At 36.6% G+C, this 24,762-nt stretch overlaps 3 protein-coding genes across 6 annotated transcripts; all 3 read right to left on the bottom strand.

The window, feature by feature from the left end:
- Window positions 1-4: 4 nt before the first annotated feature.
- LOC141586223 (soluble inorganic pyrophosphatase 1-like) lies at window positions 5-2,737 on the bottom strand. 3 transcript variants are annotated; one of them, XM_074407390.1, is made up of 9 exons: window positions 2,607-2,737; window positions 2,179-2,310; window positions 2,064-2,092; window positions 1,653-1,718; window positions 1,414-1,521; window positions 792-857; window positions 588-708; window positions 409-490; window positions 5-282 (listed from the first exon to the last, which is right to left on the bottom strand). In XM_074407390.1, exons 2-9 carry the CDS (start codon window positions 2,297-2,299, stop codon window positions 240-242), a joined length of 636 nt encoding a protein of 211 aa, XP_074263491.1. In that variant the 5' UTR covers window positions 2,300-2,310; window positions 2,607-2,737; the 3' UTR covers window positions 5-239. The 3 variants fall into 3 exon arrangements, with proteins under 3 accessions (XP_074263491.1, XP_074263492.1, XP_074263493.1); XM_074407391.1 differs by having other exon boundaries at window positions 2,179-2,304; window positions 2,607-2,719; XM_074407392.1 differs by having other exon boundaries at window positions 2,464-2,631.
- An 8,213-nt stretch (window positions 2,738-10,950) lies between these two features.
- LOC141586221 (probably inactive receptor-like protein kinase At2g46850) lies at window positions 10,951-14,606 on the bottom strand. Its single transcript, XM_074407387.1, has 3 exons — window positions 13,657-14,606; window positions 12,571-12,654; window positions 10,951-12,348 (listed from the first exon to the last, which is right to left on the bottom strand). Exons 1-3 carry the CDS (start codon window positions 14,462-14,464, stop codon window positions 11,324-11,326), a joined length of 1,917 nt encoding a protein of 638 aa, XP_074263488.1. The 5' UTR covers window positions 14,465-14,606; the 3' UTR covers window positions 10,951-11,323.
- Window positions 14,607-16,796: 2,190 nt separating this feature from the next.
- Window positions 16,797-24,555, bottom strand: LOC141586220 (protein LATE ELONGATED HYPOCOTYL). Of its 2 annotated transcripts, XM_074407385.1 has the most exons (8): window positions 24,270-24,555; window positions 23,158-23,341; window positions 21,626-21,737; window positions 20,805-20,866; window positions 18,868-19,095; window positions 18,636-18,777; window positions 17,629-18,536; window positions 16,797-17,402 (listed from the first exon to the last, which is right to left on the bottom strand). In XM_074407385.1, exons 2-8 carry the CDS (start codon window positions 23,194-23,196, stop codon window positions 17,007-17,009), a joined length of 1,887 nt encoding a protein of 628 aa, XP_074263486.1. In that variant the 5' UTR covers window positions 23,197-23,341; window positions 24,270-24,555; the 3' UTR covers window positions 16,797-17,006. The 2 variants fall into 2 exon arrangements, with proteins under 2 accessions (XP_074263486.1, XP_074263487.1); XM_074407386.1 differs by lacking the exons at window positions 20,805-20,866; window positions 21,626-21,737; window positions 23,158-23,341; window positions 24,270-24,555 and adding an exon at window positions 19,788-19,951.
- Between the last annotated feature and the right edge of the window lie 207 nt (window positions 24,556-24,762).

The raw sequence follows: 24,762 nt of genomic DNA, 5'->3' as shown, positions 1-24,762 counted from the left end.
CCCATCATGTTAAGCTGGAAATATATAACCAGGTCGAAAAATGTAATACACGCTCTCATTTCAGGCTTCTTAATACAAGCTACCGCTTACAGAATCTGAACTTACAATTTGTTAATAAGGAATAAAGAAGAAAAAGATGAATATACAATACAGGAGCTTCATTTCATATGCTCCTTCCCTAGGCAGAAGGTTCGATCGAAACACTGCATTTCGAAAGAGCTCCCTTTACAGATGACTGTCTATTGTCTGAGAGTGCACATGATGTATTCGCCATACAGATCCCTGCGTTCCATCAACAACGATTAACGAGAAAATAAGATAGAGCCATAGAGGGTGGGAGAGAGATTATCGCATACAAGACGGACTCTGACTGAGCATAACTGTGAGGACTCAGATGGAAGAACTTACATTGAGTGCTGAATAGCATCGAAGGCGACATGCTTTGGCAGAAAATCATTGACAGCTACTTCTTTGTTCTCATTCTTTTTGTCTGTGTTATTTGTTAAACTGAAAAACAACCGAAACTATTTCTTAAATTCGAAAACAGTTAGGAAACAGAAAATAACTTGGGCATTGTTTAAGGATACAGTCTTCAAAGAAACGTCGAATTTCAGCAAGTCTGTGTGGAGGAAGTTCTTTGATGTCATTGTAATACTTGTACTCAGGATCATCTGCGCAAACTGCTATGATCTTATCATCTGCCTCACCCTGCAACATTAAAATCTGTCATTAGCACGTCTACTTTCGTTTGTCAGGCAATCATTTTGGTTTCGGAAGAAATAATCCCGTACCTGATCAATCATGGGCATTAGTCCAATGGCCTTTATTCTCAGGAAACAACCAGGAAGGACTGGTTCCTGTTCATAAGGTGAGTTTAAACAAAACGCCGAAAAACATGCATAAAAACTGACTGTATCATGCTTGGCCGCTTGGGCACCAGTTCAAAACCGAACCGGAACCGGAATCGGCAAAATTCACAGACCGGGACCGGACCGGGTTACAAAAATTCTGGTCCAAGACCGGACCGGACCGGTTGGACCGGAATTACTCACTTTTTCAAAATCCGGTCCGTTGGACTGGAATAAAAATACAATTTTAAGAAAAAAATGAAAATAACCATAATTCCGGACATTCCGGTCCGGACCAGAAACTAGAAACCGGAATCTTGGAAAATGGTGGACCGGAGACCGGACCGGAATTTTTAATTCCGGTTCCGGTCCACTCGATTCCGGTCCGGACCGGAATATGCCCACCCCTACTTAGGCCAGTTCCTCAAAATCTCTCGCCTATATCAGGCTAAGAGTAAGGGAGGCTGGATTTACGCAATTGTAAATTAAAATACCAGGAAATTATTTCCGGATGAACTACAGTAAAAAAAAAAAAGTGTGAATTTATTGTCGAATAGAGAAGTACCTGCATGAGAACCAAGACATCAAGGGGATCATTGTCATCACATAACGTGCGAGGGACGAAACCATAGTTATGAGGATAAACAACTGATGAATATAGGATGCGATCAACCTGCAATTATAAGACGAAACTTCAAAATGACAATCTATTTTTGGTGCTAAATGCAATGTAGATATTTTTTTTACAAGTTTTTTTTTTTTTTTTTTTTTTTTTTTTTTTTTTTTTTTTTGATTTTTGATTACCTTAATTAGCCCTGTTTTCTTGTCAAGTTCATACTTAACCTTGCTTCCTTTTGTGATCTCAATAACCTACATCACATATCTGATTAACAAGGACTTTTCAAAAACAGACGTAATAAGTCACCTAAATTGGAGTTTTGAAGCAATTTTTTGATAAAAGTGCATCTTAAGCGAGTAATTTTAGGAAAAAGTTATATAAGGGAGTAATTTTAAAAAAACTGTATTTTAAAAGGGAGTAATTTTTAATTTACTCTAAGATTAATGTTACGCGCCATGTTGAATCCCGATATTCCTGTACTGTCCTTTGCGTCTCATATTCAGTAAAATGAAAATTTAATGCCAAATCTAACGCGAAATTGTGAATAAAGGACCCGAAAAAATACGCTAGAAAACGTTCTGATGGTAAGAACTTACACAATTGACAATCTGTGGTGCTTCAGGTCCTGCAACAAGAATTTTGTAAAACTTGAAATTTTGAAAGGGTAGCATTATGTATTTTATGTAATTTATTAGACGAATTTGAACGTACCGATCTCAAGATCATGCCATGGATGTGCTGCAACAGATCTCCTGGACATAGATGACAGAATCCTTTCGTTCAAGCGTGCAGGTTGACGAGGTGAATTTGCAGTCATATTTTCTTCAGCCATCTCTTCTGCTACTAAAAAAAATAACATTTATGTTAAGGCACATTTTTTCCGTCATTAATACATTAAAAAGTTTTTTCTTTTTAAACTCGAATTATATAGATATTATTCATCTGATAAATTTGTAAAATATATGAAAAAAGATGCACGTTTGCATGAATATATACGTTAGTTAGATCATTTTACGTGTTAGGGTCCGGCCTCATAGGGTATGCATCTATGTGACACAAATTACATCAATGTAAGGATAAAATCCTAAAATCGCCTCTGCATATATCGCATATTAATATTGCGGAAAAGCTATCTGTACCTGAAAACTCAAAATTTAGAGGAATGGGAATAATGCAAATGTGGTAGAAGAAAGGAAAATGTATGTGTTAGAAGGGAGAATTTATGTGGGAAAAGAGAGATGTAAGGAATGGTGGTTAGCTAATGGTCAATATTTTCAAATTAAAATTAAAATTAAAATGTGGCTTCAATTCATAAGAGAAATTATAGGACATTGAAACAAATATAGTACAAGAACATGTCAAAAGTTGTGAGTTATGACACATGTTTTGTTTAGTGGAATTCTTGCAATTTTGCAATATGCTTGTGAAATGAGTGTCCTTGTGCATTTATTCCTTGTCCCTTTCTATTTTCTTCCTAGTTTCTCCTTTTTATAAATTACTATCATCATGGCGAATATTAAACGCGTGCACGGTTTTAAACCCTCTTTCTCTTTTCTTCGTAATTTTTTCCTAGTACCCGCTTTAGAGATTACGATGACGTCATAAGAGATGAAGTTTATAGATGATAGTATTCCAAATGACGATCAAGATTTCATATTCCGTATTAAAAGATAAAACTGAATACAAGATACATTTTGTATTACAAAATGTTTACTTTATCGTTCAGTATGTGACAAATGTAAAGATGGTGACATTTTGTAGAAGAATATAAACATACAGCTACATTAGAAAAATTTAATGCACATTTCAACATGTTCACAAAATTATTCAATATGTCACCACATGTTACCATTTCAGATAACCTCATTAGAATATACAAATGAAAACAATTATCTTTAAAATGGCCATATATTATACAATTAGTCTTGCTGAAGACGGGTCGGAGCAAGTGACGGATAATGCCACTCACAAAACGAATAGGGGGGACAAGGTGGGGGCACCCCCATGTGTTTCCCTCTCTCCTCTATTTGGGTCATTTGTGAAGGAAAATGGTATCCGTCACTCCAAAGTGACGGATACGTGCCGTCACAAATGAGATTTTGTGTATATTATATTTTGGAACATCTTTACCTAAATTTTATTAAGTGACCATTTGAAGAGTATCATAATATTCAGTCAACTAATATGTGATAGGGACCAATAGATTACACCCAGTTAAATTTGGTCACAAACATTTAGAAAATGAAAACATATTTAAGTTTCCTACATGTTTACTTATTTGATCAATATGTTACCATCTCCCAAAGTCTGTAAGATCTCTAAAATTGGTTACAAAGTATTTTAATATATAAATAAGTGAACTCGATGTGGTGATATTGTCTTGTTCTTCAATCAAAATTTCATACCATTCAAAAATGGGAATAATCTTGGAATTTGATTAAAAAAAAATGATATAAAGTTTAACAAAACACAACAACTATAGGAAGGAAAAATGAACAACAATTATAACAATCAAACTAAAATTGGTAACAATCACCAATAAAAATTCAACGGTAGCAATGAAAAGTGAATTTAGCCAAAAAAAATGCACTAAAAATGATAACATCAAACTAAAAATGTAAAAAATCAAGCTAAAAATGGTAATAATCATGGAATTTGTTAATAATAAAACTCATATTGGTTTGGTTTTTTTGTTAAGTAGTAAGGATGAAGATAAACATAGGGTTTTGGTTTATGATTTGGGTTTCGGAAAAATGGGATTGTATTGATCTTCAAATTGTGGCTTTTTCATGACGAACATGAAGATGGTCGATTTTTAGGTTTTTTAGAAAGAGACAATGGAGATTGAAAAAGTCTGTTTGAAACTGAGATGTGAAATGTTACTGCATTTTCCTCAGTTCATAGACTATACATCTGAGGTAGTACCTCTTATTATTTATTTTCTGAGTTTTATTTTAAAGTTTTTGAGTTTTGTTTTAGTATAAAGTTTTTGAGCATATTTACTAAAATATTACACTAAAAAAATATAATATTGCTCAAAAACTATATTTATAAATGTTAATATGCTCAGAAAAAATGTGTATATGCTCAAAAACTACCAGGTCTGAGGTACTACCTCAGATGCGTAATCTTTTTTCTCCATTTTCCTCTTTTTGGGAAACAAAATAAAATATTTTTTTATTTTAAAAAGGTCATGACAGTCTTTTAATCACATCTTGTCTATTGTTTTACTCATATCCACACAATAAGGTATGCAACCCGACCCATCGCAAGCTTATGACGGATACCTCCGTCACAAGCAAGACTAAATGTTGCCATATTGTTCTCCAGAGTGCTTTGTGCAGTTTTATGTGGGAAATCACAAGCCCTGTTGTACTCCACTTGACCCTGACAATTAAGGGTGACGATTAGACCTGGCAAAAGTAACTCAACCCGATTGACCCGACCCGAAAATGCTGGCCCCAGACCCGAAATTAACCCGAACTACATCACCCGATTGTGACCCGAAATCCCGAATTGACCCGACCCAACCCGAACATGACCCGGACTTTTTTGACCCGTACTGATCCGATCCGAAACCACTCAACCCGAAAATAACCCAACAAAATATAACTCTAGTTGAACCGAAAAGACTTGAAATGGCTATTTCTCTCTTATTCATTGACCCGAAAATGACCCGACCCGAAATGACCCGACCCGCTTGACCCGAAACAGACCCGACCAACAAACCCGAAACCCGAAATGTCCTGATCGCCCCGAATTAACCCAAAATCAATTAAAAACCAAAACTGACCCGACCCAAACGCGACCCAATTGACCCGTTTGCCAGGTTTAGCTGCCGGTGTGCAATAAACCAGTCTCGGGCTTAAATAGGATACTTGTTGAAATTGGTATTATTTTTGATATTTGGTGCTGAAATTGAATATGGTAACTCCTGAATTGACCTTAGAGACGTGGTAAAAAAAACCGAGAGAAAAATAAACACGACCCGGAACGTCCACTCGAACGGCTCAAATTGAAGTGTATAATACACGTTTTTCGGTATTCTAATGTCCAGGAACAAAAATGTCCGTAAATCACACGGATGAATTCTAGAATCAAACAAAGATGCCTCACAAAATTTGAGGAGCAACAGAGCACATTTGAGACTGCCGGTGTACGATAAACCAGTATGCGGTTTAAATCGGATACTCGTTGAAATTATTTTAATACTTGTTATTTGTTGCTGAAATTGAATAGGGTAACTGCTAAAACAACCTTAGAGACGTGGTAAAAAAAAATAGGAGAAAAGAAACACGACTCGGAACGACCTCTCAAAAGCTCAAATTGAGGTGTATAATACACGTTTTTCGAAATTTTAAGGTCTCGAAACAAAAATGTCCATGAATCACGCGAATGAGTTCTCGTGTCAGAACAAGCGGCCTCACAAAATTTGAGAAGCAACATAGGACATTTGAGGCTGCCGATGTGCGATAAACCAATCTTGGGCTTAAATCGGATACTCGTTGAAATTGGTTTGATACTTGTTATTTGGTGCTAAAATGTAATGACCCGAAAAAAATAATAATTTTATATTTATATAAATAAGACAAGTCGATAACCACTAAGCGGTTTATATATTATCTTAATTAGAGTAAAATTAATCACAAAGATTTCGCGTTTGTAGTAAACTATGAAGTTAAAGAATAGAACCTAGCTTACTAATATTGTGGATAAACCTTGTCTTATAATAACCAATAATAAGGTAATAAAAATGAAGAGATGAACATTAAGAAGTCTTGTATGCTAAGTTTCTTGCATAAGCTATGACCAAATCACTCAAATTGATTAGAAGATGTACACCGACTTATACGGCTATAAATACACCACACTTCTATTTTATGGAACTCAAAAAGACAAGAGACCAAGATGAAAATAGAAAGGGTTTGAGTGCTTCTTAATACGAGTAATATTCTTAGAGAGATCCTTAAATAATAAGGTATGATTTCGGGACCCTTCGTCATAAAAATAACAGCTAGTCTTGCTATAGACGGATATATCTGTCTATAGCTAAAGACTAGTCAAATAGCTTGAAAGTGGTGACATTTTTTGCCCCCACCACTCCACTTGTTGCTTGTCCTATTAAGAATGTGGTATTGTATTTGGTCCGTCTTTAGTTATAGACGGATATGTGCCGTCTATAATGAGATTTTGTGTAGAAATAATTAATATTGTACTGATTATTGTGTAGTGTGATCGACCGTATATATAATGTTATATATCATTATATTACTCACATGTTATATTAAATGTCTTTATATGAACATGTGATTGCCATGTTACTACTATTGTTATAATGTGCTATTGGCCAATTGTAGCATTCGGAATACGATTACGGGAGAGAGATGACATTATAAATTTATCATGTGTACATGGAAGGGGGCACGTCCCCATGTGAACTAAGGTTCTGATTATTACTGGTGAAAGTGTCAGGGGAACTACATGGGTCTTAGACCTGGGATCCTGTGTACATGGAGGAGGGCTTAGCCTAGGGGAGTTTCTACTCCGTAGTGTCTCTCTATTCAGTAATGGTAGACCGGTATAATTGTAAAGTGAGTTTATTGCATTCTGAAATGACAGGTTGTGCATGTCTATTTAATAATTATTCGACTGTGTTCATGTGACCTATTTGTAGTCCTTGTTCGACCAGGAAGAAGTATAAATATTAAAATGGAGGTAAGTAGGGCCGGTGGAGATTACCAGAGTCATACTCAGCCTGTGGTTGGCTGATTCCGTTACTTTCATTCTCTTTCAGGTACAAGTGTTGGGGAAGGACAAGTGTGAGGAATTTCAGATAGGATCAATGACCTAATAGGATGAATATGTAATAGAGTTATTAGTTTTAACAAGTGTATTTATCTTTATTTTTGTAAAAGCCTTGTATTTTCCGAAGGGAAATACGGCGGTGACGCCCTTGTAATTCCGCTGCCATTATTGTTAATAAAGAGAGTTATTTTGAGCTGCATGTTTGCTTTTCGGGGGCGTTACAGGAACGGCCTCTCGAACGGCTCAAATTGTAGTGTATAATACACGTTTTTAGGGATTCTAAGTTCCCGAAGCAAAGATGTCCGTAAATCACACGGATGATTTCTCAGGTCAGAACAAGAGGCCTTACAAAATTTGAGGAGCAACAGAGGAGATTTGAGGTTGTCGGTGTGCGAAAAACCAGTCTAGAGCTTAAATTGGATATTCGTTGAAATTGGTTTAATACTAATTATTTGTTACTGAAATTGAATAAGTGATAGAAAAACCAGGATAAAAATACACGACCAGGAACGGCCTCTTAAACGACTCAAATTGAAATGTATAATACACGTTTTTCGGGATTCTACGTTCTCAGAGCAAAAATGTCCGTATGTAATACCCGTCCTTTTAGGGACCCGTTGACTGACGTTGACCGACCTTGGTGACATGTCTTAGTCTTTAGGAAACCTCATGAGAGATACCTTGTGTCATGATAAGCGTTGGGTATGTGGTACTCGATCTAGTCGAAGCTACTCGATCGAGTAGGTGGGAGGCTCGATCGAGTAGGGGTCACTCGATCGAGTAAGTTAGTTACTCGATCGAGTAGCGTCTTTACAGCGAGGATTTATATATCGTGTTTTGAGAAACCGCAAATCATTTCCGCCTCTTTCCTCTAAACCTAAATGTCGTCTCTCCTTCTTCCCTTCACCCTAGTTCCTTCCATGGAAGCCTTTAAGGATGCTTGTGCCGTAGGGATGGGTTACTTGAGTCGGGTAGCGGTCTTGATGTCGGATAGCTATGCGTAGGTATGTCACCGTCATCATCATTGTCGTTGTTGTTTCAGTTAGGGTTGTAGTAATAGTAATAGGTGTTTGTACTGCTTGTATAGGTGTGTTGATTGGTTGGTTGATATCTTGTGGTCGGACTCGGAATCGCTGCGGTTGGCTAGAGGTAGGTTCGCCTACTCAGTACTGTTGGGTGTCTAGTGTGTCTTTTGATATGAATTGGCTAATGTTGTGTCGACGTGATTGATGGATTGTGATAATCGGTTGGTGTTGTGTTGTTTCGGTTAACGTGATTGTGGTGCAGCTGATTGTGGTTATCGTATAACTGTCTGTGATCTTCGGGGCGCGTCCCTGGCTGAGTGGAGTCACTTGCTGGAGTGGCTTCACGCCCTTGATTCGCCCTCTGTGGAACCCGCCACAGGAGGGGATGTGCACATTAATGGACATGGGTTTATCGCTCGTTATGATGAGCGGGGATTTGGTGGGTACGGCTGCGGTCCTCCACTGGCAGGGCTGGTCCAGTGGACAGTCGGTGAAGGGGATCGGTTGTAGTAGTGGTGGCTTGTGTGTGTGTTTTGTTGTGTCTGTAGTGAGTTGGTTGTTGTTGATGTATTGTTCGCAGTTACTGACCTTGTGTGGTTGTTTTCTTGTTTGCTTCTGTTGTGTCTGCCGTGATCCCTTATGGTGAGCAGTCAGTCTTAGCAGGTGATGCCTTGAATAATAGCTGGACACTTGGCGGGATGAGTCTTTCACGAGTCATGAGAGGAATAGTTCACATAATGATGTTGAGTTGTATCTTTTATGTCAGTAGTTTTGGTTTAACCTTGTAATAAACTGTAATTGTTCTTTTATCGACTTTTGATGATTGCTATCCTCGGGCAACCGAGATGGTAACGCCTTTATATGCTAGGGAATGTCTTGTAAAGGCTCCTTGGTATATGAGGGTGTTACACCGTAAATCACACGGATGTTTTTTGGGTCAGATAAAGCGGCCTCACAAAATTTGAGGAAGAAAAGAGGACATTTAATGGTGCCAGTGTGCGATAAAACAGTCTTCGGCTTAAATCGAATACTCGTTGAAATTGATTTAATACTTGTTATTTGGTACTGAAATTTAATAGGGTAACTCCTGAAGCGACTGTAGACACGTGGTAGAAAAACCAGGAGAAAATTAAACACGACCCGGAACGGCCTTACGAACGGCTCAAATTAAAGTGTAAAATACACGTTTTTCGGGATTCTAAGTTCCCGGAACAAAAATGTCCGTAAATCACACGGATGATATCCCGGAGCAGACAAAGTGGCCTCACAAAATTTGAGTAGCAACAGAGGACATTTGAGGCTGCTGGTGTGCAATAAATCGGTCTTGGGCTTAAATCGGATACTCGTTTCAATTGGTTTAATATTTGTTATTTGGTTCTGAAATTAAATAGGGTAACTCCTGAAGCGGCGCTGCTAGACACGTGGTAGAAAAACCGGAAGAAAATTAATACGACCCGGAACGTCCTCTAGAACGGCTCAAATTGAAGTGTATAATACACGTTTTTCGTGATTCTAAAGTCCCGGATCAAAAATGTCCACGGATGGTTTCTCGGGTCAGACAAAGGGGCCTTACAAAATTTGAGGAGCAACAGAAAATATTTAAAGGTGTTGGTGTACGATAAACTAGTATGGGGCTTAAATCGGATACTCGTTGAAATTGGTTTAATACTTATTACTTAGTACTGAAATTGAATAGGTTAACTCATAAAGGGACTGTAGACACGTGGTAGAAAAAGAATAACATAGATTGGTGAATTATTTTATATTGTGTTGATGGCTTGAATTTGACCGGGCAAAAGTAACCCGACCCGATTGACCCGACCCGAAAAGGCTGACCCGAGACACGAAATTAACTCGAACTACATCATCCGATTATGACCCGAAAACCCGAATTGACCCAACCCGAACCTGACCTGAACTTTCTTGACCTGTACTGACCCGATCCGAAACCACTCTACCCGAAAATGACCCGACAAAACATAACTCTAGTTGATCCGAAAAGACTTGAAATGACTATTTCTCTCTTATTCATTTACCCAAAAATGACCTGAAACCGACCCGAAACCCGAAATGTCCCGACCCGACCCAACCCGAATTAACCCAAAATTAATAAAAAAACCCCGCACTTACCCGAATTAACCCAAAATCAACATTTCTAAAAAAAAATTATTGTAAAATTTACTTAGTTTGTACTCTAACCGAGTATGTCATGTGATGGCACTCTTATTTTTCTTGGGGGTTTGTGAGCTGGGTGTTCATCTCTTGATCCAATGATCTTTGATTTTATCTAATTTTGTGTTAGATGAATATTAATCTAAGGTTCATATTTAAATTCTTTGAATTTGTGAGCAGTTTTGTGGTCCAAAGATTAAATTCCAGTCAAATTGTCATTGCAAGCAATCTCCACAGTGTTTTGTGCAGTTTTATCTAAAATATGATCCGGACCGTTAAAAAGGAAATGGAAGGAAATGGAGAGAAGAAGAAATGGAGAGGATGTGTGTTGGTAAATTTCAAGCCCTGCTATACTTTACTTGAAATTGCATGAAATATGAATCCCTGGAATCTGGCACTAAGTTCAGATGTCAGCTATATCTTTAACTGGTAAAATTGTAGATGAATGATACTTACGACCTGGGTTTGTATCCCGTTAACATCAAAAACTGCCCCGTGGCTTCCGTTACATCAAAAGGAAAATATCTTACATCTGCTAAATGCATATACACAAAGGTAGGCTCATTTACAAACTAAGAAGATTTCAACAAAGCTTAAGAACACTACAATTCATAATTTCATACACTTGTTAAGTGAAACAACATCGATTTGGATCTTCCGGTATTTGTCGAGACCCGAAAGCTGGAAGCAGTGGTGGAGCGAGGGGGGCTAGCAGGGGCGCTCGCCCCCGTTGGCATTGGAGATTTTCGAAATTTTTAGTTAAAATTTTGAATTTTTTCAAGGCCCTCTTATAATATTATTACCCTTTCGCCCCCGCTGGCTTAAAATCCTGGCTCCGCTACTGGCTGGAAGAGTTAGACTTTACTAGGAAGATAAATCGAATCAGGAGACATTGAGATCATCTGAAGTAAACTTGAATTAGAGAAGGTTTCCTCCAAAGCAGGACCTCTTTTACTACCACCATCAATACTCTCCTTCATAATATGGACGAGCTCTCGCGCCACATCCACCATCCTAAACTTTCCTTCTCCTCCAAATATCAAACACCTTGTCGCGATATCAGCAACCATCTCTATCTGTTCCTTCCTAAACGGAGGCTGTTCATGGTAGTAAAGTAGAGGATCCGCCATCTCCTCTATTTTTCCGTCTCTAATCTTCTGTATCCCAACTGTAGGTAAATCGGTGTGACTTGATCCCGAGATTAACTCCAGAAGAACAACTCCAAAGTCGTAAACATCACTTCTATACAAATTCGACCCCTCCAACATTGCGAAACAAGCGATTTTCACATTACATTCTTGGTCGAGAAATATGGAACTCGTCTTCAAATCATGATGAAAAACAGGAGGAGATATTTCATGTTGTAAAAAAGCGAGTACACTCGCTGTTTGCGCAGCAATACTCAACCTTTTATACCAATCGAGTCCAATTTTCTCGTCTTTTCCCTTCTGTAAATGCTCGTCAAGGCTCCCATTTTCAGGAAACTCGTAAATAACCATAGGAGCGTAACCAGAGTCGATACAACAACCAAAGACGTGAGCAAGCTGTCGATGTATAATCGAGGATAGAAGCTCAATCCGGCTTAAAACATTCATAAGATCTTGCTCATTTTGGCATTGGATTCTCTGAACTGCGATACCAGAACCGTCTTTAAGGGTACCTTTATAGACAGGGCCACCATGGCCTTGATCAAACCCATTGGTAGCTTCGTTTAATTCTTTTAAGGTAAAGAGGCGAGTATTACAGGATTTTCGGAATGAAAAAGTGCTTCGAAAGTGAGGCTGGTTGTCTGATGAGCCATACACAGAAGGTTTAACTGACCTTTTTATCAGGCAGACTAGTGTAAGCAAGAAGACAGCAGCAAGAGTTGATGTCAGAACTGCAGATATAACAGTAACATTGTTCTTAGCATTCAAAAGTAGAGTTCTTAAGGAACACTAGGTCTTGCTTAAGACGGTCTTAAGTTAAGACCTCTCAAAATGCCGTTTTCATTTTAATGTTAGTACGTCTTAACTTAAGACCATCTGAAACAAGAATTTGTGCTTAAGGAATACTGTAGTTTTACGATTTTTTTTTAATGGATGAAAGTCGGTATATATACCAGCTAGTATTATGATCTTCTTTTTCGGGTTTCTGTCTGGTTCACAGTCTTCGCCAAATTTTTCCTTTCCATCCTTGAAGCATGCTGCAGAAAGGGAAAAAAATAAAAAAATATTCTGAATTATTTACATGTAACTGTCCTACTTGAAATAGTGTTGTTCGGGTTTCAGGGTTGTTGCTAAATTCATCTAAATACAGAATACTCCCTCCATCATTCAATTTACTTTTGTCCTAAATCCGGAGTAATTTTTAACTTGATGATACTATAATACACCATAATAGTTTTGATGAATCAAACATGACAGCATTCTGCAAGTATTATGCAAGGGTAAATAAATTTAGAATGGAGATGATACTAATTTGCGGGAGTTATTGAGACACTGGGTTAATATGATTAATCAAGAAACCAAGTGATCAACTTTTTCCAGTAAGTTGACACTTGACAAGTTCCAAACCTATATCATAATCAGTAAGGGAGTTAGGGGGCTAGTAAGAGCGCTCGCCTCCATGAACAATTGAAAATATTAGTTTATATATAAGAAAAAGTTTAAGTTTACGTTATTGTATTACCTGTTCAGTCCTAACTACAAATCCTAATTCCGCCACTAGTCATAACTATACCAAGAACTAACTTATGCCTTCTACACTACGCCACCTTGTAAAAGGTTGATTGACCTGATATACGTGGTTTACAGGCTATCGCGTATATACCCAGTGCACACTAAGGGTGTGTTTTGATAGCAAAAGTGGTGGAAAAAGAAAGGGAGGGGGAAGGAGGGAAGGGAAAGGGAGAGAAGGGAAGGGGAAAAGGAGTGCGGGTGTTTGGATACAATTTTCCTCCAAATCTTGTCTATTGTAGAGAGATTTTGATTAGGCTTAGAAGAGAGAAATTGAATCCCTCTAAATCTCTCCCCCTTCATTTCTCTCCACCCTCATTTGCTATCCAAACAAAGGATTTTAAATCACCTACTCTCCCTCCCTTTCTTTTCTCTCCAAATCCCTCAATCCAAACACACCCTAAAGGTAGCTGATGCGTGTTTCCTCGCCATTGAAAGAAAAATAGCAAAGGGAATTGAAAAGAACAAACCTTTGAGGCATCCAGTTCCATTGACATAACCATCACCAACAAAACCATCATCACAAAAACACCTAATTCCATCTTTGACATTAGTAGCATTAATCATTTGTGCATTAACATCACAAATAACAACACCATTATTAGACAAATTCATAGGAATTGCCCATTCAAGTTTAACACCTCTTTTACCAACCTTCATACCTCTTGGAACAACCCATGAAGAAAACCCTCTACATTCATACTTAGAAAATACATCAAAATCACTTCCTTTATACCATACACTATGATCTGATAATGGATAACAACATGTAGGTCCATTAACATTATTATTATTACCGTTGCGGTCGCAATTTGGAAGATTGTTAGCTTCACAATTAGTTTTACATAATGATGAATCTTCACAATCATATAAACCAATAATATTATCATTTGAAATTCCTAAAAAATTATTAAAATTGTTTGCATTGAATTTAAATGAGTTTAAGTCATTGTAAGGTCTACAAGTGTTGGAAAATCCAGGAAAATTTAGTAAAATTCCATCAGAAAAAAATTCTAAAATTCTATAGTTTTGTGAATCAATGTTTAGGAAAAGGGAAGTTGAATTAAGACATGAAAGTTGGAATGTGTTAGACCATCCACATGATGCATTGTTTATGTAAAATGGGTATGATACTTGAAAATCACCACAAGTTTCATTACATTTAGGGTTTATTTGAGATTTTTGTGTTAAATTTGTGATGGGTTTTGCATGAAATTGAGTAAAACTTGTAAAAGTGAGGACAAAAGTGAAGAAAAGAGTGTTAATTAAAGAGGGCATGTCTAAATTACACTAAAGAAAGAAATGAAGGGAAAATTTGAAGTTTTTTTCAATGATTTTAGTGAGATTTGAAGGTGCAAGTGGAAAGTGTCAGTAAGAAAGCAGGTAATGTAGTGAGTGAGAATTAGAAGATGTTGGAGAGTGAAAAGAGGACATTTGGAGATTTACTATAAAAAAAAAAATTGTGAGAAGGTTTTTTATTGATCGAGTTAGACCCTGTTTTTTCGTTTGAAACTTGAAAAGAGCTAAATTGAATTGAACTGAGCTGAACAGAATTGAATAGTATGGAAGTAAAAGTTTATTTGTGAAGAGATTAGCTGAAGTGAGCTGAAATGAATGTGAATGAAGCTGAACGGAACTAAACTGAACTGAATAGAGCTAAGTTGAACTGAACTTAATTGAGCTGAAATTAAGCCAGAATAAACTGAGCCTTAGACCTAGTAAATAAATGGGCTAATCGGGTCGAGTTTGCAAAATCTCAGGTCATGTCGGGACATTTTTGGGTCGATCTTTTCGAGTATACAATTATCAAGATTTTTAGGGATAAATGTTCAATTTGCGATAACAAATATTCAGGTAAATTCAAGTTACGAGTTATTCTAAAATCTTCAATTCAGATGTCGGGTCAGATATGAATCGGATTATATTCCTATACAATAATTTGATGGAGATTATGGAGAGGAAAGAGGAGAAGAGAAAGATATGCATTGGAGTAAAAGAAACACTTTAGAAATGCACAAATTCTTATTTGTGACGGAGGTATCCGTCACAAACAAGAGACGGGTACCATATTCTCTCACACAAAACCCATAAGGGTGAGAGACAAAGCACATGGGGTGGGTACCCATCTTGTCCCCTCTACCCATTTCCACTCACATAATACCCGTCGCAAGATCCGACCCGTCGCAAGCAAGACTTATTGTTAGAAATGAGGGAAATGAAGACGGTTGGTCTGAGTAATGGGGTACACATACCATCTGATTATGTGCCTCTTAACCCCTCGTGTGCTGTGTACTCTTATTTGTAGGATCAAAAAATTTGAAGCATGTGTCATGTGTTAAGATTTGTAATTTACTGTACATTGGACATATAATGTCTAGATTAATGTATAATGTCTAGGTTAATGTAATTGGGTGATATTATCTCTGCTTTTTATGGATTAAGATTAGTTTTTACAATTATTGTATGTCCTCTATTTTGGTGAAATTTTACAAAGAAGTTAATATAATAAAGGGTAAAAGTACGTCAATTGTATTTGTATTTATAGGAACACAAATTCTTACTTGAATTAAAAAGAAAATAATTTCTGAGAACTAATAAACTTGTGAATGTTGTGATCGTTACAACTTATAAGTAAGAGTTGTTCTTAAAAAAATGATGATGTTTTAAGTTTTTAACGGGGAAATTCTGAAATTGCTTACGGCTTTTATGGGCTGGGTGGGGGGCAAGCATAGGCGCTCGTCCCTGCTGGCGTTTGAAACTTCGATTTTTTTTGTTAAAATTTTCGGATTTTTTCGGAGGTCCCTTTATACTTTACCCTTTTACCCCCCGTTAACTTCAAATCCCGACTCCGTCACTGCCTTCTGCCATTCACTTGTAAAACAAACGCTCAAATGTTGTTCTTAATTATTTTACGTATAGTATAGACTATAGAGTAGATCTACGCGTGACAATAACATCACTATATTGGTCTACTCGATCATTTTAAGTGATTAAGATCCGAAATAATGTTAACAGAAACAACATATGGTATATTTGCATGGTCTATGGTATTGCATGGTCTATGGTCATACTTGAAAAACACAAATATTTGCATGATTTCTGGACTGGGATGAGTTCACTTCCAGTTGAGCACATTGGAATGAATGTGTGACAAGGTCAAGGTCAAAAAACCATTGAAATTTGTGATTTTGGATTGAATATGTGACTTAAAGTAACAGAATTTTAGCTTCATTTACACTCTACACTCCACTACTACATTAAACTCGGAGTTAGTCTCTCAAGAGTAGAGACGGACTATTTTGGTCTGAAAAAATAAGACGGGATTTTTGACCAGCTAAATGCGACCATTTCTGGAAAACAAGTTACCACAAGCGATAACACTGGCTAAACAATTGAGGTTACATTTGACCATAAAATGGTGACAATCCCGTCTTATTGTTTCAGACAAGACAAAATGGCCGTCTGAAACAAGAACTTGTGTTAAACTCGATATTTCTCCCTGCTTTGAGTTTTACAAGGCATCAGTTTTCTAAGGTAAAGGTTATACAGTAGTACTCCCTCTATGTCGGTAATTTGTTAGTAAATCTAAAGATTCAAGTGTAACCATGTGTATTACGAAGTAACAAAAACTTTAGATGATGAATAAGAATTACAGGGATTGTGAGAGTTATTCAAGGATTTATAAGCGTCAGAAATATTGAAGTCTTCTAATAGTTATACACAACACGAAAAGTCTCGTGATTTGAAGGGGAAAAATTAAGCTAAAAAATGAAATAAAAAACATACAGCTCCTATGAACACTTGTGTTTGGCATTGGACATTAAATTGAAGACTCTCCTTCGAGTCGCAATCTCTTCGAACAATTACCTTCTTCTTGATTGCTGGAGTTCGTCATCCCGCTCTCCCTAGCCTCCACGGAACATCTCTTGTATGGCTTAAAACCTGTTCCGCTGCTCGTTTTCGCCTCAATGAACCCAATTGTCGACGGCCCCTCTTTGGTATTATTATTATTACCCAGACAGTGTGATCCAATTTTCCCTAGACTTTGATCACCGGAAGCTGTTTTCCATGGGATGCTATTCAAATCGAGTTGAAGTGCTTCTTCAATTCTTTGTTCTGTGTTTTGCGTTAGATCTTCAACAGCAAGATGTTGACGGCGTGAAAAGCTTTGAGGCAATCTCCCTTTTGAGAAGAGTGCTTTAAATGCCAGGCGACCCTGAGATGTTGAATTACACGACAAAACCAAATAAGCAGTGAATCTTGTATGAGAAGTTTCACACGTGAGACCAACCCAAATCCTTGTGTATTTCTCATATATAATATAAGGTTACGAATTGGTAACAAGTGTAAAACAGTCCCATATAAGTTTTGTGTACTATGAAAAGGGACACATTACGATTCAAGAGTCAAGACTCATTTTTTGACAAGGGAACGAGCATTACCTCTTCCGAAACCTCTTTCCAGTTATCGTTTGTGTTCCCCAAAAAGCGAATGCGTCTATTTTCGTCGGGTTCCTTGGATTCTTCATTTCCCTTGCCGTCCTTCCCTAAAACATCAGTCTCAGCATCACTGCCTGATGGTGTGTTGGAACCACAGGAGGAGCGATCCACCTGCTTCTTCGTGACTTCATTTGTGTCTTTTTGTTCACTTGTTACAGGAACCTCTACAGCATCGTTGGCTCTTTCTCCAACATCTATAACTTCAACAGAATTTCCCGAATTAGATGATGAAGTTTCTGAGGATTTAGAATGTTCCTGTTCTGGTTGCTGTACTTGAGATCCCGGTATTTTGAAGTTCTCTTCCTTTTCTTCATTAGCCACTGAAGTTTGGCCAACATTACCAAAAGAAGGGAAACCAGCAGGGAAAGGAGCAGTTAAGGGAAGAAGTCCATGCGCGGCCCACCAGGCAGTAGCAGCTGCTACAGTGGCTGCAGCAATTGCTGCCATACTTGGCCCAGGACCAAAACCTGCATTATTGACTTCAGGAGAGTTGACTGAATTTTCAACAATTGGGTTGGGCCAAAGAGAAGCTGCAGAACTAGCTGCAGCATAGGCAGCTGGATTCTGGAGGAGAGCAGACAAAATAAGACTTGAAAAAGTTGACGACATTTGCAGGAAAGAAGAGTAATCTCCGTGGTGGTTGGGGAATGGATTATATGAAGGATGAAAAGTCGGGTACATTTGCTGATTTATGGGACTAGATGCAGGATGGCCCACAAACTCCGTTTGAGGTTTGGGTTCTTGATATGATACATCTGAAGAAAGACCCTGACTGCATGTTCCTGAGCTTCCGTCGAGGATCTGAACACGAGCATGCCTGGGAAAAGTTTTAGCTGCATGCATTTCATTTTCTGACAATAGTACGAAATTAGATTTGTGTCTTTGGTACAAAGACTATTGAGAAGACAAGTTTTACAAAGTAATTAAAAAAAAACTGTTTCAAATCTCACTTGTATCATATTGAGTTATCTCAATAGAATCAGGTTTATCAGGGCGTTCTCGAGTTACTCCCAAGGATGTAACAGCTTCAGAGCACTTGTCACCTTCACAAGTCCCTTCACGAATTTTTTCGCCATCATCACAAACATGCTTCTGAAGAGCCGCAATTATGTGCAGAATGTTGAGCGAGACATGGTAAGTAAATTAAGACCTTATTACAGGAAAGGGAAGGACTAAGCGTACCTCAGGTATTGGTTCTTTTTCCAAGTTTATCCCTTGTTCTGTATGATGTGAAGAACAGGGAGGCATATGCTTCCCATCCTTTGGTCTGACCTGAGTGTTTGGGGAACAAACAGCACCAGGCTTACGAGGATAAGGATTGCTTGGTTTCCTTTTAGGACGCGGAGGAGGAATTTCTATGTCAATTGCTTGTCCAGCTGGAACACCTTTGACAAGAGCTTCCTTCTCCAACTGAAAGCAAAAAACATGTCAACATTTCAGCACAAAGAACTCTTAAATCTCAATGAACCACTTAAAAGCAATATTGAACAATAATAAAACATATTGCAGGTTCTGTATCCAGAAAAACTTGTCTCGTATCTTCACAGGAGTCATCCGAGACAGTCTCTTTGTTCTGATACTTCTGAAGATAGGGGTAAGTGGGTAACGCTACATATATCACGCCCCTTTAACCCACCACAAGGTAAAGACTTTGAGACATTAGAAAATGTTGCAGCAATATCTTATAGAATTTTGATATACATCATCGTATGAAAACCCCTAAAACCTCGAGCAAAATTAAAAGCTGTCTAGATAAATCACTTAACTGAGAACTGAATTTTATAGTACTATTTCGACCAATCTAGAAGGTGAGAGACTGAGAGTAATGCAACAAAAAAATGTAAGAAACATAGTTTGATGAATAAAAGTCGAATTATTTCTAGCTCATGTATTTGATCAATGTTGCACAAATTATGTCAATATCAACCAGTTGTACAGAAGCTAAAATTTGTCAAAACCGAGGAACGTAAGACAATAATGCACCAAAGAAGTTTTTGCATCTATTAACTAGAAAGTTATTTTTACTCGAATTTTCATATAACGTCTGCCCATTATTATCTATTTCTAAAACTTCAATGGCAAAAACAACATATGAGACTTACTCATGCATTCTTAACCCGGAGGCATTGCATATTTAGTAATGAAGGGCTGAGCTATATAGAAACTCAGACTAACACCCGAAGGCCGAATGCTTCAATGATGGTAAGTTAAAGATTATCCTCCCTTTTGAGTTTGCTCAACATTTTGAGTTTGGCTCAACATACATCTGGATAAAATCCAACAATTAAGACTTTTAATTTCTAAACATTTTTGTTCAAGAAGGAAGACATAGGAGAAATTACTTTCCCAGACTCGAACAACTACCTTCTAGAAATTTTTCTTTTAATAAAAAAAAAAAAAAAAAAAAAAAACTGCAGATGGGTATGTAACTATGTTACAAATTGTGGCTTCTCCAGCGCTAACATATTGACTCGAATGCAAACATACTGAAAAGACTAAAGAGGTAAGCAGATAAGTATGTTAATATATTATTTATTGTAGCTTCTCCAATGCAAACATATTGAGAGGAAGTGGAAGAAATTGTCACAAACTGGTCTCATAATAATGATTATGCAACAACATTACCCCATTGCCTCAATGGCTCCTACAATGCCAAAAAAATGCATCCCTAATGAAATCATGGTATAATACTCCCTCCACCCCGATGAATTCTTTCTATTCTGTTTCACACATAGGCCAAGGAAAGAAAATATATGTGAAATAGACCAATAAAATAAAGTATGTTCACCTCCACACTAGCCCATTTGTCTACTACTTACTCAATAAAAATAGAGAACAAATGAATAATAAACCTAGAATGGAAATAAATAACGTTACACCGGGACAGAGAGGGTAGAAAATAAAATGCCGTAACTATGAGGGGCTAATAAGAGAGGAACAATACCAAAACATACAGCTGGACAACAAAGAGATATATTTTAGCCAAAGACCATCACACAGTTGACATCCAAAAAAAAAAAAAAAAAAAACTTGCATTGAGAAATAAAGTCTTTGCTCCCGAACAAGCGGAAGCGTATATTATCTATCTAAACAGAACTAGATGAGAGATTCCAATGAACCTTTGAAAAGAACTTCTGAGCATGACTTCTTATTTGGACAGCAGTCTTTGTCCCAATATGCTCTGCAAACCACCACACAAAAAACAGAAGGAAGAAGGAATAGCTCTTCGAGTAAGACAAAATACAAAAGTAATAAGCATACGAACCCATCTGGCGAAATTCATTACAATTTTTAGGTAAAATTGTATGATATGTTTTAAATAATATTTGGAATAGCTAGAACTATGATTGCAGCTACAGAACAGAGTACTCAATTTGACAAACTTGATATAGATTCATAGCTTCATAATTACCCCATTATTACAATCTCAACTCTCAAGTCCTCCAACTTAGCATCAGCCATGAAATCATTCCCAGACTACGCCAAGTAATCATTAATCAAGATGGATTAAAGTGGTTTTCGTGCAAGCTAAATAAATACTTCCTGCGTTCCATTCATTTGTTTATCTTTGATTAAAATACTCACCCACAAAGAATTACGTAAAAAGAAAAGGTGATAGGGACGGAGGGATTAATTATTAGAACTTTATAAATTCAATTCTACTTGATGTATTTAATTCTCACTTTTGAGAACGCCGGTACGTAGATGAAAAATGTTTGTTAGAATCATTATATATTCACGAAGTTGCTCTCTCCCTCCTATTACAGTGGAAAAGCCAATGTTTGTGACTCACGTCTAGTAGATTGATTTTCAAATCTCACTATCGGTATGACATAGATGTAGCTATATAGGTGACCTAATTTTAAAAGATGTGGTAATGATTAATGAATCATGATTAGACATTTGAAATAAAACAACAAAGGTCAAAGCAAATAAGTACCTTCAATCCGCTGCCAGGCTCGACCATACAATTTCAAGGCCTCGAGAAACTTAGTGTGCTCCTCTTCCGTCCATCTCTCTCTTTGCTTTGTAATCGTATATGGTTTCCTTGTCTAACACCACAGCAAAGAAAGATACAATCAACATAGAATGGACATTTTCTATCTATCGACACAATAACTGGTAAACCTTTAGTTAAAAGAGGTGCTTAGAACGAACAGGGTTAAACCTTTTGGGGTACTTGGTATAATTATTGTAATGAAAAGTCGACAAGCTAGCCGGTATAATTATTGTAATGAAAAGTCGACAAGCTAGCCGACTGTACTTTAAGTGTAACAAGAGCATCGTAAATCAAGCAAGGCCAAAACATCACTAAACAAATTGGATAACTTGGAGAGATCATAGCAGAATTCAAAGTCCACTAGCTACACCGATTGCCGATTTTTAATACAACCTTGACAGCCATTTTGAGACATTATAAGCTATACCATAGGATACCTCAAAAACACTTAAGAATCTATTAGTAATTCTTATACCAGACTGAAAGCAACCTTCTATTAACCGCGAAAGTAGTAAATTAGCCCCTTAACTTAGTCTAATCGTGAGATTCAACCCCTTAAGTTTCAATTGGGGTGATTAGGTCCCTTAACTTTTGCAAAAAGTGAAATTAAATCCCATATCAAAATCTCATGAGAAATCTATTTTCTCATATTGTAAAAACCAAAATTAGTTATGTTTTTTTTTAAAAAAAAAAAAACAAAAAGATCGGATTTTTTAAATGTAAATAAAATTATGTTTTTAAATTCTGAAAAAAAATGAAATATTTTATTTTATTTTATATTTTTTGAGAAAAAAATATTTTTTTATTAAAACATTTTTTTGTTACCTAAGAAAAATTTAGTGTTTAGACAATTAAAACCAGGCACATATATTTTTTAGAGTATTCATTTTTTTTTTCAAAAAGAAAATTATATACTGTATATTTTTTAAAGAATTGTTAACAATTTTAGGAAAAATATTTAGTTCTTTTATAAAATTTAAATATTTTTTTCTATAAAACAATTTAAAATCTTCTCTAATTGATGTTAATTCAATTTCGATTATGATTTCATTTGTTAATTTTATTTTATTTTGAATTTTGATTGTATATTTTGTAAAAAGTATAATCAATTTCACTTTTTGTATATAATATATTGAATTTCTCATAAGATTTTGGGTAATAAAGGGTTTAATTTCACTTTTTATATAATTTATGGGGCCTAATCACTATAATCTAAACTTAAGGGGTTTAATTTCACAATTAGACAAAGTAATGGGGCTCAATTACCAATTTTGCGTTCTACTAACTTCAAATCACTTATATGTAGCGACACTAACATTGAAGTTCAAAATGGTCACTTTACGAAAAATTATATACACAGTTAGTTCATGTGATGAGGTCAAGGTGCATAAGCATTACAAAGCCGTTATACTTTCTAGAACAATCTTATACAAGAATTTGTGTAATATAAAGCAAAGGTAAAGCGAAGAGACCTTAACAAGTAGCTCTTCACCGGAAGAATAAGCGTCCATTTACCGGACTACAGCTGAAGATAACAACTGCCCTTAGTTCAATCACCTATTGAAACAACAAAACCCTGCTCTAAACACTCCGAGCATCACAAGGTAGCTCTACTGAATTCTGAATTCACACTCGTTGAATTCTGGTAAGTAATTACTGCACAAAAACAAACAAATGCAGCAAAAACAGCTCACAAATTGATAGATATCCACTTAATTCACACAAAATCAACCGAAAAACAAGGAAAATATCACAAAATCAGGATGAACAGTTGAACATAACTAAAAGCTTTCTCACAAAAATTCAACTAATTTTCTCCAATTCTTCGTCCATTTTTTCCTTCCAAAAAATTTTTCCGCCTTTTTCAATCACGTATTATCATAGTTTCTTCACTGAAGCAATCACAAACTTCAACAAAAACTTCATCCACAACATCGGCTTGTCACCAATTCTTCCTCCATCTTAATCCGAAACTTTTTTTTCGCCTTTTTCAATCACGAGTTATCACAGTTACCTCACTGCAACAATCGCGACTTCAACAAAACCTTCATCCACAACAATAACAAACTAAACATCGATCTTTCTCAAATTTATCCTCTTTTTTTCCTTCCAAGAACTTTTTCACCTGTTTCAATCACGAGTTATCACAGTTTACACACCGCAACAATCGCGACTTCAACAAAACCTTCGTCCACAACAATAACAACATAAACATCAATTTTTTCTCCAATTCTTCTTTTATTTCTTTTCTGGAAATTTTCTCCTTTTTCAATCGCGAATTATCACAGTTTCGTCACCATAACAATCGCGACTTAAACAAAACCTTCATCCACAACAGAAAGAACAAAAACATCGATTTCTCTCCAATTCTTCCTCTTCTTTTTTTCCGAAAACTTTTTCGCCTCTATCAATCGCAAACTATCACAGTTTCTTCACCGCTACAATCGCGACTTCAACTGAACATTCATCCACGACGACAACAACAACATAAATCGATTTCGCATACTTTACACAAGTTCACACCCTAAAAATCAAACAATACTAAACAAAAACAAATCAAAAACTCAATAATTATAATAATTACCTTGAGATAATGACATCGCCGATCCACTGACAGTCCCAAACAAAATTCGCCTAATTAATTATTACAGTAACAATTTCATCAAAATTAATGCACTGTACATGAATATATGAATTAATTAATATTTATGAAGATTGATGGATTAGTGAAGAAGAGAGAGAAAATGAGCGAAGTGAAGTGTAGAGCAGGGAGACGAAGGAGAAGTTGATGGAGATACTAAGGAAAACTAGGTGATTCTCAGAAACAATCTCAGCCACGAATATTTTTTGTGGATTTCATTTAATTTTCTAGAAAATGATTTTACGTGTTTAAGAAAAAGGAAAAGCGGTGAAAATTTGAGGTGTTGACAAGTGGCGGAATGGTAGTGGGTGGATTAGTGACTAGCCTTGCACTTTTGGGGGATTTAAATGGGAGATGTTTTGAGCCACATGCTCGGTTGGGGACGAGTTAAGGACCGAGTTGAGGGAGCCAGTTCACAGCATTTTGTTTTTCCATA

This window comes from Silene latifolia, chromosome 6 (genome assembly GCF_048544455.1).
Source record: "Silene latifolia isolate original U9 population chromosome 6, ASM4854445v1, whole genome shotgun sequence".
Taxonomy (NCBI): Eukaryota; Viridiplantae; Streptophyta; class Magnoliopsida; order Caryophyllales; family Caryophyllaceae; genus Silene; species Silene latifolia.
Note: the sequence above shows the minus strand (reverse complement) of the source record. Positions and strands in the feature narration are given on the sequence as shown.

Coding starts and splice junctions, on each gene's coding strand:
- LOC141586223 (XM_074407390.1), bottom strand. CDS start 2,299: ATGGCTGAAGAAAATATGACTGCAAATTCACCTCGTCAACCTGCACGC. Junction 491..587: donor TCGACGTTTCTTTGAAGACT/GTATCCTTAAAC, acceptor CAAATAACACAG/ACAAAAAGAATGAGAACAAA. Junction 283..408: donor GATGCTATTCAGCACTCAAT/GTAAGTTCTTCC, acceptor GATGGAACGCAG/GGATCTGTATGGCGAATACA.
- LOC141586221 (XM_074407387.1), bottom strand. CDS start 14,464: ATGCCCTCTTTAATTAACACTCTTTTCTTCACTTTTGTCCTCACTTTT. Junction 12,655..13,656: donor TGGAACTGGATGCCTCAAAG/GTTTGTTCTTTT, acceptor CCCTTTCTGCAG/CATGCTTCAAGGATGGAAAG. Junction 12,349..12,570: donor GAAGATCATAATACTAGCTG/GTATATATACCG, acceptor TTATATCTGCAG/TTCTGACATCAACTCTTGCT.
- LOC141586220 (XM_074407385.1), bottom strand. CDS start 23,196: ATGGACGCTTATTCTTCCGGTGAAGAGCTACTTGTTAAG. Junction 19,096..20,804: donor CTCAGAAGTTCTTTTCAAAG/GTTCATTGGAAT, acceptor TTTTGCTTTCAG/TTGGAGAAGGAAGCTCTTGT. Junction 18,778..18,867: donor AAAAAGAACCAATACCTGAG/GTACGCTTAGTC, acceptor GCGGCTCTTCAG/AAGCATGTTTGTGATGATGG.